This window comes from Mastigoproctus giganteus, chromosome 5, assembly GCF_048544385.1.
Source record: "Mastigoproctus giganteus isolate SK-2022 chromosome 5, ASM4854438v1, whole genome shotgun sequence".
Taxonomy (NCBI): Eukaryota; Metazoa; Arthropoda; class Arachnida; order Uropygi; family Thelyphonidae; genus Mastigoproctus; species Mastigoproctus giganteus.
In genome coordinates, this window is record NC_143579.1 from 74,595,162 (window position 1) to 74,610,268 (window position 15,107).

General features: G+C 40.0%; 2 protein-coding genes across 2 annotated transcripts in view; one reads left to right on the forward strand and one right to left on the reverse strand.

Moving 5' to 3' along the window:
- The window catches only part of LOC150085495 (sphingomyelin phosphodiesterase-like), a 78,685-nt gene extending 75,709 nt beyond the window's left edge, over positions 1-2,976 (reverse strand). Inside the window, exons 1-2 of the mRNA XM_090374577.1 lie at positions 2,887-2,976; positions 1,690-1,838 (exon numbers count right to left, since the gene is read on the reverse strand). Of these exons, the coding sequence (XP_090230703.1) occupies positions 1,690-1,838; positions 2,887-2,976 (239 nt within the window). The remainder of the gene's footprint in view (positions 1-1,689; positions 1,839-2,886) is intronic.
- LOC150085496 (protein tyrosine phosphatase type IVA 1-like) overlaps positions 1-15,107 on the forward strand; it is a 170,263-nt gene that overhangs the window by 69,890 nt on the left and 85,266 nt on the right. The window lies entirely within an intron of this gene.

Below are 15,107 nucleotides of genomic sequence, written 5' to 3' on the forward strand. Positions count from 1 at the left end.
AAAAGCGCGGGTTGGAATCCCATCAAATGACGCGATGAATTCTGATGGGCATTTTTCACCACGTGGCTGAGTCTGGATCTCAGGCGAGGGTTGCATGGTTTTTTTCCCCCTGAAACTCTGGTTTTTCGTCCAGCAAATCGCAAAATCCACCACAGAACATAGACACCTCAGGACAACGTGTATGGTGCAATATGATCTAAGTCGCTGATGCATCTAAAACCCTGCAACAACACACATAGACCTTTGTCTGTCTGTGTATTGACACATTCTAAACTTTGAATTCTGCACCTGTGCATCCCACATATGAATGGAGAACTTATAAAATAAACCTCCATCGACCAATCTCTTAGCCTGGTAGCGCAAAAGTTAATCTAAATACAGGCCAAGAGCCATAGCGCATGCAAAGTACAAAAACTGTCATATTAGGGTCATCCGAGAATTCCTCATCTACCCGTGTGTATTATATATACACTGGTGTTTAAAGAAAGTTTCTTTGGTTTGGTTTGTATTGGGGTTTAGTGGCGCATGGACTACGTGGGTCATAATGCGCCTCAAAGAAACTGCATCACCCCTCTCTTAAAATTGAAATTGTCGTACAAATAACGTAAGTATATGGCAATATTTCTTACAGATTGCACAGATAAGATTGACACGCGTAGGTGATGACGTAATATTGCATCAGCAGTTACTTTCAGCTATATAAGCACGCTCTGCAAGAGTTGCAGTCATTCCTTGCTTGTGTCAGGATGGCGAGTTACGTGCAGTTGACGCCACGAAGAAAGGGTGCTATTGTTGCTTTACGTGGCAACTGAATTTAACCTTGACAAATGCAAAGTACTGCATATGGGTAGAAGTAACCCCAGAGAAACGTACCAACTGTGTGGTACTACACTTAAAGTGGTAGAAAATGAAAAAGACCTGTGATATTCAGATATGAAGTTTCTGAGCAATGCAGACAGGCTGCCAGGGCAGGTCATGGGGTTTTGTCAATGATATATAGGAATTTTGCTAGCAGGGAAAAGGAGGTGATTATCCCTCTGTATAAGGCAACTTGAGTACTGCGTACAGGTCTGGAGGCCTCATTTTAGGAAGAATGTAGATTTACTTGAGCGTGTACAGAGAAGGGCAACAAGATTGGTGAAGGGAATGAAGGGATCCTCTTACCAAGAGAGGCTTAAGTTCTGCAAATTGCAGTGGCTGGAGGCTAGGCACCTGTGCGGTGATCTGATTGAGGTGTATAAGGCCTTGAATGGGTTGAGCACGCTGAATTCTGATGGGATCCTTCCACTTGTTCAGATTACGAACCTAGGGGGGCATAAATTCAAATGAAGAAAAGACAGATGTAGAATAGATGTGCGGAAATTTGCCTTTAGCCAGCGGGTGGTTAATTGCTGGAATAAACTTCCATCTGTCGTTGTGGAAGTTGATAGGTTGAATAAATTTAAGGAAGAACTGGACAGGCATTTGGAGGGAATGGTGTGATTTTTATTTTATTTATTTATTTATTTTTTTTTTGGCTGATGCTGCATAAGCTCATACACTTGCTTTCTTGCATCACATGCCAATACTACTACTACTACTACGTGAGGAAGGATGTTCTTCCCGTCATATTGCTTATAGAGTGTCTTGTAATCAGTATATGAATTTTTACCAGAGATTCGTGTTTTTCATCTCACAAAATATACAAACCAACTATAGAATTCACGCAATGCAATGTGCGACACAGCACACTGAATCCTAATGGCTTTGGTTGCCTTGGCGCAATTTCTACCAGCAACCACAAAAACATTAATCTCGATACGTAGTGTGGATCGTTGAGGAGTGAACAGCAAATATGACTAATTAATAAAATAAATAAAAATAAATTCTAAAGAAATAAAATAAACGAAAATATTATTCGAATGACCATTTCGAAAACCATTTTATAAATTAATGGAATCGAACTGTTGACGAACTAGAATGTAAATAAATGATTTGCGGTAGTGATAATATACGTACCTCTTTTCTGATTACCAGAGGTAATTACAATATTACAATTTAAGAACTGTTAATACTTCTAATTTTACCATCACCAAAATGTTCCATAGTCCATTATTCATGTTTCCTTTCCTAATGAATAATTGTTACAATATATAATAAAATATTAAAGATAAGAATTGGAAAAGGAACATCAAGTGTGATAAAAAAAAATCACTTTCAAGAATTGTTATACATAAGAATAGTGCTATAAATAAGTTCTAATGTACAATTGGATTTAGGATACGAACATTTACTTTCATCGAATCCTAGTTAATAATTGTGGAAAAAACGTATTGCTAAATTTTCAACTGACGAAGTAATTTCAATTAATTTCGCAATCGCGTCTTGCTCATTTTGAACAAAATGAGAAGAATTCAACTACAGTTCCGCGCTTTGGATTGAAAGTCTCTTTTCAATTAGCGATCACGATTATAACCATTCATTTTAGTTATCATAATTACAGCACATAATTTGAAAACGTTCATTTAATATTTATCTGGCTATTGTTTATTTATTATTTAAAAAAAAAAAAAAGGTCAGTTGGATCACTGAAAGCTTTTAGCACGCAGCTCAGTATCTCCATTGAAGTTACAGGGAAAACCACGTACCTTTCTGCCTTGAAGATACCTGGGCGCAGGGCTAGTTTCCTACCACCTAAGCTGCTGGGTGGTACTGGAACACCTTTTCATATTTCTTTTCAGTGAGCTGCTGGTTGGTCGAAGAAGGCTGTAATGGAAAACTATCGGATGAACCGACCGTTACTGTTGTGCTATGAACTTGTTGAGCAGGAAGTACCGTTAATTGTAACCTCCTAGGCGAAACGCCCGCTTTACCCACCGCGGATCAGAGTCAACGACCTTGAAATACCGTAAAGGTAAAAGCCGTTTCATGGCCTCGTGCTCTTATGATTGTATCACTATTGACATTCCATTTGTGAACTGGCACAGCCTCACTCATACTATCTTAAAAAAAAAAAAAAAAATCTGTAGATGAACAGTAATCTCTCTCTCTCTCTCTCTCTCTCTCTCTCTCTCTCTCTCTCTCTCTCTCTCTCTCTCTCTCTTGCTTTGAGTATGCGAATGGCTGCGACCACTGCTCTTGCATACTGTGTGGAAGAGTTTTTTCACATCTGGATTTGCACCTTGACGGAAATCGAATGGGAAGACCGTTTCTATATATATATATTTTTTTTTTTATTTTTTTTTCACATTGTTGCAGCATTCGTTGATCTTGGACAAGAAGCGCATAGTTTTCTCTCCTGGGAAGTTGCGTTTTCAACTCCGCCGAGTGCTCCAGCCAGCTGTAGAATATAAGCAAATAACAAACGCAATACTATACTGCTAGCCTCCATGGGCATAGCTGCTTGGTCACTTAAAGTAATGGCCCTCGCGGGTAGGACAGTTGGTAGAACCACCATCCTCCACACACAGGATGGAAAAGGCCTCAGTTCGAATTTTTTATGGACTTTTTTCTCAACGTAGCTGAGCTAGTCGGTCTCAGAGAGAGGATAGCATCGTTTTTTTCTCTCCTGGAAACTCGGTTTTTTTTTTTTTTCTTTTTGTCCAACAAACAGCCAAATCGACCACGGACACACGCAATTTACAAACAATATACAGTATACGGAGAAATCTTAAACTAAACGGTCTCTCTCTCTCTCTCTCTCTCTCTCTCTCTCTCTCTCTCTCTCTCTCTCTCTCTCTGTTATGCTTATGTTTATTTGTAAGCAATCAAAAAAATTGATAATTAACAAGATATTTTTTCATTAATTATGAGATATCTGATATTTTTAAACAATTATATCTAAAAATAAATAAGAGCATCTTCCGTCATTTTAATTTCATATTTTCAGTTGGTGATTAATTTTATTTTTATTGAAATTCAGTATGCTACTATCTTTTTTTTTTCTTTTTTTTTTTTTTTTTTACTTTATTAAAATTATAAGCGAACTCAAATTTTACGTGTCTATAAATTAAATTCTAATTTATGTGTATAAACCTCCTCTTCTTCTTTCTGTCATATCAAACAATTTGATCCATCTTTAATGGGAAATTAAAAGTTTTTAGTGAAACTCTTAAGGAATTCCGTAGAGTTTGTGTCTTGATAAAGTACCTTGACAGTGAAAAGACCTTGTGATGCGGTAGTGTGTGTGCTTGCCCTTAGGTTAAATTCTCGGGATGCCTTTAGTACAGTTTGTTCTCTTTTCTTATGTTAACTTGGAAAAATTTTTACTTAGAGAATCACTTTAGCAGATAATATTTCCGGAGATTTCGAACTAATCGACCGTATTCATTCCCAGCATGTTAATAATTTTAGTATAATTTTTAACGAATGATGAACTCCATTCAAAAGAAATACCCTAGAGTTTTTGAAACGAAAAGTGGCATGTCTTCTTTTTAAAAAGATTGAAAGTAAAGTTCCCATGAAGTATTATATATGTAAGTCCAGTCTATAAAGTAACTGATTTAGAATACTAAATCAGTTACTATTCATTTTTTCACATACTTTTTTCGCATTCACTGACTGAATTAAAACACATTCAAACAGTGTCAAAAGTTCTAAACTGATTCCTCTGTGTGTATGGGTTAGTGTCAAAGTGACTGCAGCTATAAGGCTCAGCAAGTTACTTATAATTTCGTATGATCTCCGGTAGTTTGCTGTTTGCTGGATGACAGAGCCGAGTTTCAGGAGAGGGTGTTGTATTCTCCAGGACTAACTCAGCCACATTGCGAAAAAAGACCAATAAAAATTCTTCGCTTCCTTGACTTGATTCGAACTTAAGTCCTTTCCACCCGGTGTAAAATGACGGTGATTTATATCCACTGTGCTATCCACCTCAAGGGTTGTTTTTTGTTGTGTCTGTGATTTTTCTTATGTTATTTCAAACAGACGATATGTCCAATATGGTCCAAGTAAGTAAGTTATTTCCAACTGACGATCCTCAGGAAGATACTGAGTATCAAACTGGTATACGTAGAGATAATCGGCTCTATGTAGCTAGAGAAAATACTACGGAGTTTACGATGGAAGAACTTACAAGAGTTTTGAAGGAGCTTAATCTCACAAAATGTCCTGGAATTGATCTAGTCAAGAATATATTTATAACGAGGTTCTATAAGTCGTTACCTAATATCCTTTTATTAGTGTTTAACAAATGTCTAACAGAAGGGCTGTTTCCAACGCAGTGGAAGATTGCATTATTGAAGTTAGTTAGAAAACCTGGGAAGCCACTAACTGAACCTAAATCACATCGCCCTATCGCTCTTTTGGCAAACCTTGGTAAAATCCTTGAAAGGTTAATGGCATTACGGGTAACCGACCTGCTAGTGCAACAGGATATGATATCGCCTCAGCAATGTGGGTTCACTCCTGGGAAATCCTGTGAAGATTGTCTAGTGGCATTTCGAACGCATATTGAGAATTCTACATCCAAATATGAATTAGCAATGTACGTGGATTTCGAAGGGGAATTTGATACTGTTTGGTGGGAGGCAGCGATGGATCAGTTAAGAAACGCTGATTGTTCCAATGGTCCTTGAGGTTGTCACAGACATTCTCTCAGATATGCCAGACAAGCTGTACTTGCTACCTGGGAGTCTAAAACGCTGATGGAACTGATATTCGGGTGACACTCAAGTCAAGTGGACCCAATTTCGGCGAAGTCCGGACGGTCTGTGACAGCCAAATCCTCTGCTTGCACCTTCACGATGGTGGGACTGTTAGTAATCCTGGGTATAACCCCCATGCACAAGTACATGGTGGGTGACCACCCAGGTGTGAACCAACGTAAGCAGGGGTCGAGGTGTGGCGCCCACACCACATGGAGGAACGCCGCCCCTCTATGTTACCAGGCAGTACTAGGTGGAAGATGACTCTCATCAACCGGTGAAATACCACCACTTTGCTTATTGGAGGCTTGAAGTGGTGGAACCCATGTTTAGTCTCTAGAGCTAAGTTCCAGTCAACCCTTCCCTATCTCTTCCATCATGCAGTATGATTGATGACTTTTGAGGTTATGATGAACGTCGTGGCGAGATCCAATATTCCTTACATCTCGAGGGTACAGCTCTAAAACGGTTTTCGCAGGCCGGCCGCTAGTTAGTACACCGGACCGGACCTATTGGTAACCCTCTAGAAGGCTTCCGGATCAGCTAGTGTATAATCTTGCTACCTCTACTCTGCCAGATAGTGACTGGAGGGAGTACGAGTAGTGTGTATGCGGGGAGCATTGTCGAGGCCACGTTATGTCAAGGATCTGGGTATATTCTTACCACATGTACGCCATATCCAAAAATTTCATTACTTCATACAGCATGTCCCACCCACTTTTTCTTACTATTGAATACACCATGAATTGTCAAACTAATAGAGCAAGCTTATCTGCGAAAAGATCTAAACCTCCCAAGGACTTCCTAATTCATTTCACAAATATACGTGGTCTCAATTCTAATCTCAACGATGTCCATTTCCACTTGCAGTCTGCCAAACCTCATGTACTTTTTCTGACGGAATCTCAGTTATCGGTTGATTCAACTACTGTTCATCTGAGATGCCCAAATTATTCGCTGTATGATTCCTTTCGCCTCAAAGGTGGTACTTGTGCATATGTCCGTTCTGATATTCCCTGTCAGAGACTTGGCAATTTGGAATCTCCTCTCTTTGATCTTCTCTGGCTTGAAATCTCTCTACCTCATTGTGTCAAATTCATCTGTTGTCTCTACCGTTCTCCCAACTCGACTAATCACTTGGAGCTCTTTGACTTCCTCTCGTTGCAACTTGACTTTCTCCAGTCCAACTCTCCTAACAGTGAGGTAATTTTCCTTGGTGATTTTAATGTTCACAACCCCAGCTGGCTTCCGTTTTCTAGTCACACCGACCCAGCAGGTCGAGATGCTGAGGCTTTTGCAATTACTAATGACCTAGCACAGATTGTTCATTTACCTACAAGAATACCGGACAATCCTAATCATACAGCCAATACGCTTGATCTTTTTCTCACAAACAACCCTTCTAAGTACACGGTCGAAGTGAGAGCTCCTTTTGGCACTTCAGATCACAACTTGGTGATTGTCTCTTCTCCAATGGAACCTTTATCTCATAGCTATTCCCAACCTCGTGTTGTTTGGCATTACAAGAATGCAAAATGGAATGACCTGCGAGACTTCTTTTCTTCTTTTCCTTGGTCGGATTACTGTTTCAAAAGTTATATGTCAACGTTTGCTCAGATCGCGTCAGTGAAATTATTCTTGCAGGAATGGAATCCTATATCCCACACTCCACTTTAAAATCTCGTCCTTTATCTAAACCTTGGTTTTCCAATAAATGTGCTAAGGTCATTTTCAGTTTCATTTTCGGCCTGCACCAAAGCTCGCAACAATTGTAAAGCAGTTATTAATCAGTCCAAACTAGAGTTTGAACAGGCTAAGAGTAGAAAACTTGCTTCTTGCCCTAATGGTAGCCGAGCATTCTGGTCTCTTGCCAAAGCTATTGGCCGCAACTTTTGCCCATCTCTGCTCCCACCTCTGTCCAAACCAGATGGTTTTGTTGTCACTTCAGCCAAGGATAAAGCTGACCTGCTAGCATCCCATTTTTCTTCCAGCTCGTGTATTAATGATCTTGGTAAAACACCTCCCACCGTTCCCAACATGCTCCATTCAATGCCTCCTGTAGTCTTCCGTCAAAAGGATATCAGAAGGATTTTGATGAATCTTGATGCTAAGAAAGCTCCAGGTCCTGATGGTATTTCTCCACTTGTTCTCAAAATCTGTGCTCCTGAACTTACTCCTATTCTTTGCCGCCTTTTTTCACTTTTATTATTCCAAAGGTGTTTTTCCTTCTGCTTGGAAATTTGCTCATATCCAGCCAGTTCCTGAAAAGGGTGACAAATCCCTCCCATTCAATTATCGTCCCATTGCAATTACTTCTACTCTTTATAAAGTAATGGAGAAATCAATTAACCGCCAACTCTTAAACTACCTAGAAACCTTCCGTCTTATTAACGATCGGCAGTATGGATTCCGTCAGTGTCGATCCACTGGTGATATTCTGGCTTATGTTACCCATTTATGGACTAATTCAATGGAAAGGTTCGGTGAAACATAAGTAGTTGCTCTTGACATCTCAAAGGCTTTTGATCGTGTTTGGCATAAAGGTCTTCTAAACAAGCTTCCATCTTATGGTTTGCCAACTGTTTTTAGTAATTGGTTATCCAGTTTTCTCTCTGATCGCTCACTGATGGTGATGGTAGATGGCTCTCTGTCTTCTAACTTCTCCATTAATGCCGGTGTCCCCCAAGGTTCAGTTCTTTCCCCCACTCTTTTCCTCTTGTATATTAATGACCTTCTTCCATTGACTGGAAATCCTATCCATAGTTTTGCTGTTTATAGCACATTGCATTCAACTTCTCGAAAATCTGCTACCAATTCCTTAAATGCCGATCTTCAGGTAATTCTCCAGTGGGGCAAAGACAACTTAGTTGATTTCAATCCTTCTAAAACTGAGTCTTGTCTTATATCTCGCAAAAAGGATTCTTCTGCTCCTATGCTTATCTTTAGTGACACTCCGATTTCTAGGCAAAATGATATATCTCTTTTGGGGATTACCCTGACTTCTAATCTCTCTTGGCACAAGCACATTACAAATATTGCTTCCTCTGCATCTAAAATACTTGGTTTTCTCTTTCGCTCTCGGCGTTACTTTTCTTCCAAACAGCTGCTCACTCTGTATAAATCGCAAATTCGCCCTACCATGGAATATTGTTCCCACATCTAGGGTGGTGCCCCCAAACCCTCTCTCAAGCTTCTTGATTCCATTCAGAAGACGGCAGTTAGGTTAATTAATAATTCATCTCTAACAGAGTCTCTCTCCACTCGCTTTCTTATAGACGTACTGTTTCTTCTGCATACCTCTTCTACAGATACTTCCATGGGCACTGTTCTTCTGAATTGGCTTCTATAATTCCCGCTCTCTCTTTCAAAACAGTCCGAACACGTGCCGCCACCACCCAACATCCATTTACTGTCCAACTTCAAACCCACAGAACCAACTTTTCAACTTCCTCATTTATTCATTCAACTGCCGTTTTCTGGAACAACCTTCCTTCATACGTATTTCCTGAAAATTAATCTACAGAAGTTCAAGTCCAGTGTCAACAAATGGCTCCTTTCGTCTTCTCAACCTCCAACCCAAGCACGGTACTAAGTACTATAGGTTCTAATACCTCTCGTGTTTGGGGGTTCACATAAAAAAAAAAAAAATTGCCCCCTCAGGTTCGTAATCTGAGCAAGCGGAAGAATCCATCAGAATTCAGCGTGCTCAACCCATTCAAGGCCTTATACGTCTCAATCAGATTCCAGCGCAGGTGCCTAGTCTTCAGCCGCTTCAATTTGCAGAACTTAAGCCTTTCTTGGTATGAGGACCCCTCACCAATCTTGTTGCCTTTCTCTGTACACGCTCAGGCAACTCTACATCCTTCCTAAAATGAGGCCTCCTGACCTGTACGCAGTACTCAAGGCGTGGGCTGACTAGGGCGACCTAGTAACGGTTCTTGGGTTCTTGAGCCCCAATTAGAGCGTTATTTCTCAAACGCCTCTTTACTTGATAAAACAGCATTTATATGTGGTCAAGACTCTCTGATGTCGAAAATAAGGCAAATTATCAGTGAACATGGTCATCCGTTATTATTTTTCAAAGACTAAGTTTTATTTTGAGCGTTTGTTATTGAGCGGGAAAGAACAGTGGAGATACTGTGCTAAAAGGTGTTCGGTTTTCTTAAAGGTGTGTAGGTTATAAAAACAGTTGGTTTCCAGTAATGAAATGCATAATCATGAACCTTGCAGTGAGCAGCTTTTAAAGCTGTGTCAAAACGAAAGGCAAGAGAGGAACCAAAGGAGAAACTGAATAAAATTCTACATGAATGTTTAAATGAGTGCACAAGTAACAAATTGGAAGTTGTGGACTTAAAATAAGTGAAAGTTAATATACGTGAAATGCATATAATGAACATCATAAAATTATGCCTCCTCTACCTAAGGATTTGTCAAGTGTTCACAGCGTGCTACAAGATATCGGAAGATTCTTTTCAGCAAACACCATCCAGCTATTCAACAACCTCAATATCAACCCTCAAAGGCTCTGCACTTGCAAATCCTACAGAAAGGAAGTTCTCGGATATTCCTACTTACAAATACAGATGTAAGGATACAGTTTCAGCACCTTGTTCTGCCAGACACGCGCCACTGGATTTTAGGAAACCCGACCTCATCAAGAATTGATGTCAGGATTATCCTACCCACCCCACTCTAATCCCCACAGATGAACTTGACTGCTGGAAACAGTAAATTGAAATTTCAAATTTTTATTTTGCATTGCATTATATTGTATCGCGGTCATTCCTGTTGTCTCGTTGTTTCATATGCTGTTCGGCTGTAAATATTTGTGTTTATGTAAATATGGTGAAACTCCCACTTGTGTGTGTTTAAGCAGAAGGTATGCTTCAATTGTGACGGTATTACGTTTTTACCAGTTTATAGTAGTTAAGTAGTAAAAGCCTTCTTCTTCTTTGGTTCTTAGCTGGCGGCTGGAGGAGGCAGTTGGCCACGCAACCAGTACGCTGCTGTAGGTGCCGCAGGGTTTCGGACTTGCTCTGTGATGTTCTTCCATGCTTTACGATCCATGGCGTCAGTCCTGGCCTGATTAAGGTTGAGACGTCGGCTCTTCAGGTCATTTTCCACTTGCTTGGCCCACGTTTTCCTAGGCGCGGTCGGTTGAATGCTCCATTGGGTGGGTCGTTGTCTCCAAAGGAGTGTGGATGGTATTCTATTCGCGCCCTTTCTACATAAGTGGCCAAACCATCTAAGCCTTCGCTTCTGGATTTGGTCGGCGATGGTTGGTTGCTGTTGGCATCCGGCGCGGATGGTATCATTAGTGATGCGGTCGCGAAGTGAGATGCCCAGGATCTGCCGCAGGCATCGCATGTGGAATACCTCAAGTTTGTTTAAATCTAGCTCAAATGCTAGATTTAAATGCTTGAGACAAATCCATGTTTCCAATCCGTAAAGGAGAATGGGCATGATCAAAGTCCGGAAGAGTCGGATTTTAGTCTTTGAGGAAATGTTGGTCCTCTCAGACACCATTTGAGCGAGGCGAACGCAGTGGCCGCCTGTCCAATACTTAAGTAAAAGTACTTAGCGGGTAATTAATAACTTAAGTATTGTATATTCCAGATAAAATGTACTTATAAATCAGATAACATGTATTTCGTGTATTTTATAATTGTATAACATCTTGTAACATTTTTTTTTTTTTTTGGTAGTTGTTGGCGCATCGGCTTCTGTGGCCATAATGCACCTCCCAAGGTTTTTGCAGTACTTTGATCCAAGCCCGAGGCGGGATCCGAACCCGCGACCTTTGGGTTGCGAGACAGGCATTTTACCCACCCGGCTAGCCCGGTCGGCATCTTGTAACATAGTTGTATAGTTGTATATGTATGATCACCCCCTGGCCAGTGGCTGTATCCGGGTGATCTCCTAAGAGAAATAAACTGATGATAATAATAATAAAAAATAAAAAATGTAAATACAAACAAATCAAAAAGAGGATTTTCTTTGTTAGCGACGTCAACTGCAGCGTGATAATTTGTTCGCGCAAAACTAATTTAAATGCTTTGTGCAAAGCCGAAATTGCATATGATGGGACATTCGATAACTTGCGGATATTTTTTACCCAGTTCTTTACAGTACACGGCTACTTCAACGGCCATTATATTCCACTTGTACTTTCTTTACTGCGCGATAAAAAAGAAATAACTTTTATATAAACTGCTTTAAAAAAAATTGTGGCACTTTTCAATGACTCCTGCTGCGAATTCAAACTGGCTAGAATTGTAAATGACTTTGAATAAAAAGTATGAAGAATGCCTGCAAAATGCAATAACCGGAAGACAGAGGGCTACCGCTTTCATCTCTCGCAGGCGTGTGGCGAGCAATCCAAAGATTTGGTCTCGTGTCGAAATACAAAATAAAGACATCAGAAATAAATAAATGGTTACGTTACTAATCTGGAATGATCTTTTTAGCGCCAGAAGAGGTAGGGCGATTTCTTTAGTGAATTTGCTGAAATGAAACCAGACAACGATAAAGTGACTAAGATGGTTAAAAAAAAGAAAGGAATTACGACACAAAGGGTTACGAGAATAGCCTGAACCGCCTCCTCGTGGTGCCCTCTGGATAAGGTCAAATGGTTCTGAAATTTTCAATCAGGGAAATATACAGAGGCACCTTGAAATTTTAAATTAGGAAAACTTACAAGAGCAGGACATGGGGCCTGTTTAAGGATTAGGAGAATTTACTACCAGGGAGAATTTATCATTATAAGGTCAGGGGAGTTTCCAATCGCCTGGATCAGCATACAGTGATTCAGTTTAAGTGAGAACTGTTAAAGGAAAACAACCACAAGAAATTTATAATAGAATGTCAGCTGTGCATGGTAATGTTTGTTACTAAAAAAACTACTGTCGTGGCGTAATCAATAGTGGAGTGAAAGAATCCTTAGTTTCCAAGTCCCAAATCCAGGAAAAGTAATTATAACCGTAATTAATATAATTTCACGTCATTGGTTAGCTTCGTTTTGTGTTTAACTAAATATTTAAAAACGCTACAGTTTAATATTCACAGACCCTTTGTTATCGGCAATTTTGGTGGTTGATTATTGTAGAGTTTTAGGCGCATCAGCAACTTAGGGCGTATTGCTCCTTATGTAAATTGTAAATTGTGTGTGTTCTGTAATCGATTTGATGTTTGCTGAATGAAAAACCCAGTTTCCCAGTTTTCATTTTTCATGCTACCTTCGTCTGAGACTGACTAACTCAGCCACGTTGTGAAAAATACCCACAAAAATTCCTCGCGTCGTTAACACGATTCGAACTCAGATCTTTTCCACTTGGTGTAGGGAAGACATTGAACCACGAAGGCTCAGTTTTGGTGGGAAATACGTAAGTCACAAGTGAGACTTTTCTTGTAGAACTAAATTTGGTAAACAGTATAATTCATGTTATTTCACTGGTTGTCGCACGTATGCCGAGTTTTCGCTTGCTGATGGAGAGTCATTTCTTTGTGCAAGATATTAGGAGTGCGACGAACTTAATTGAAAACCCGACCTAACAAATACTGTTAGACGTGATTGAGTCTCTGAGGAACTCTCGGTACTCGTCAGAGATTCAAGTGTCTATTTCTATGTCCGATGACGAACTTCTGAATCCGTCCTCAGAAATGGATCAACCGATACAGAATGCTTTGGTTCTTCAGGAAGTAGCTTTAACTGGGAAAACAATGTGTTTCCTGTTTCTTAAACGGAGTATGAGGGGAATATATTTTGTAGGGAAATATGACGTAGAACCAGAGTAAATCTACCGAGCGCAAAAATTGAAAACGTTATAAACAATTTATCAGCTTATAATGGTATTAAAATTTTCATCTTAGAATACCGGAGAACAACCTCATCCACCCATGTGTATTACGTTCATAAATTGTTCTCTGGTCGGCGTGCATATTTGCTGGACGAAAACCCCGTCAGAAATTCGGGAAAAATTCGGGGTTTTCGTCCAGCAAAACCTTGAGTCATCGACGGAATTTGAGCCCTTTTCCACTCAGTGCGAGGAGGACGGTGACGATACCACGTGCTATCCCCTCAGACAAGGAATACTGTATATAATTTTTTGATCTGATTGGCCTGTTAGACGTAGACCGACTAACTCAACCACATTGTGAAAAAGGCCCACAAAAATTCCTCATGGCATCAATGGGACTCGAAGTTAGGTCTTTTCCACCCAGTGTGTGGAGGACGGCGATTTTACCAACTGTGCTACCCACGAGAGCACCATGTGGTACTGTGGTCGCCCATTTGTTTTTATAAATGTAATGGTATGGCAATATTTCTGCTTTCGTTGTGTGAAAGCGGCTACCACTATGTTTAATGCAAAAGGCGAACACATGACACAATTCTCACTACTTGTCTCAGAACTCCAGGGGCTCACATCTGGTGAGTATGGGCTTGGAAAACTCAGGGTCCTGAGCTGGATCTCTCTCTCTCTCTCTCTCTCTCTCGATCTCTCTCTCTCTCTCTCTCTCTCTCTCTCTCTCTCTCTCTCTCTCTCTCTCTCTCTCTCTCTCTCTCTCAGGCTAACTCGTGAATTTCTTTTGGCTGTTGCAGCATAAGCCTCAGGCTTCCTTGCATCGTATGGCTAATAATAATAATAACTCCATGCCGTTGGGTGTATATATGAAACTGCTAATTAGCAGAACACTAAGAGATCAACCACACCATGTTAAGACAACAAACAAATTTAGTAAAACACATATTAGTATAAATATATTACTGAATTAAATATATACATGTGACCAATTCATGCATTCATTACGTAAATTATTTGCGTTTCTATTCATAGAATTCTCTCTTACAAATCTACTTCAGTTAACACATACTCTCTCTGTTGATCTATAACTAATCATTATTAATGTTATTGAAAATAAATTGTTTTCTTACAGTCCTAATATTAAAGTCCTATTCAATTTTCTTATTGGCCCTTTCACTCAAAATCTGTACTGCCTATATGTCTCTTGTATAGATAATTACATTTATATTCAGATATAAATAATGTCCTACCCGGCAACCCAAAGGTCGCGGGTTCGATTCCCGCCTCGGGCTTGGATCAAAGTACTGCAAAACCTTGGGAGGTGCAATATGGCCACAGAAGCCGATGCGCCAACAACTACCAAATCAAAAAAAAAAAAAAAAATATATATATATATAAATAATGTATAATCCTATCATAGTTCACCTATCATCAGGTTTTTACTTCACAGTTATTCAGAAAATAATTACTGTGCTGTACCATATAAACAATGGCGCCTCCGTAGCCAGGTGGGCAGGAGCAGCAGTGCGTAGCACATGCTTCTTGATTAGACCGGGATTCGAGCCCGTGACCACCAAATACGGAGGATGCGGAAAGGTCAGGGAATGACCACCGCACATCCCCGGAGCAATATGGCCTTAGTTGCTAATGCTCCTAAAAAAAAAAAATAAATAAAATAACA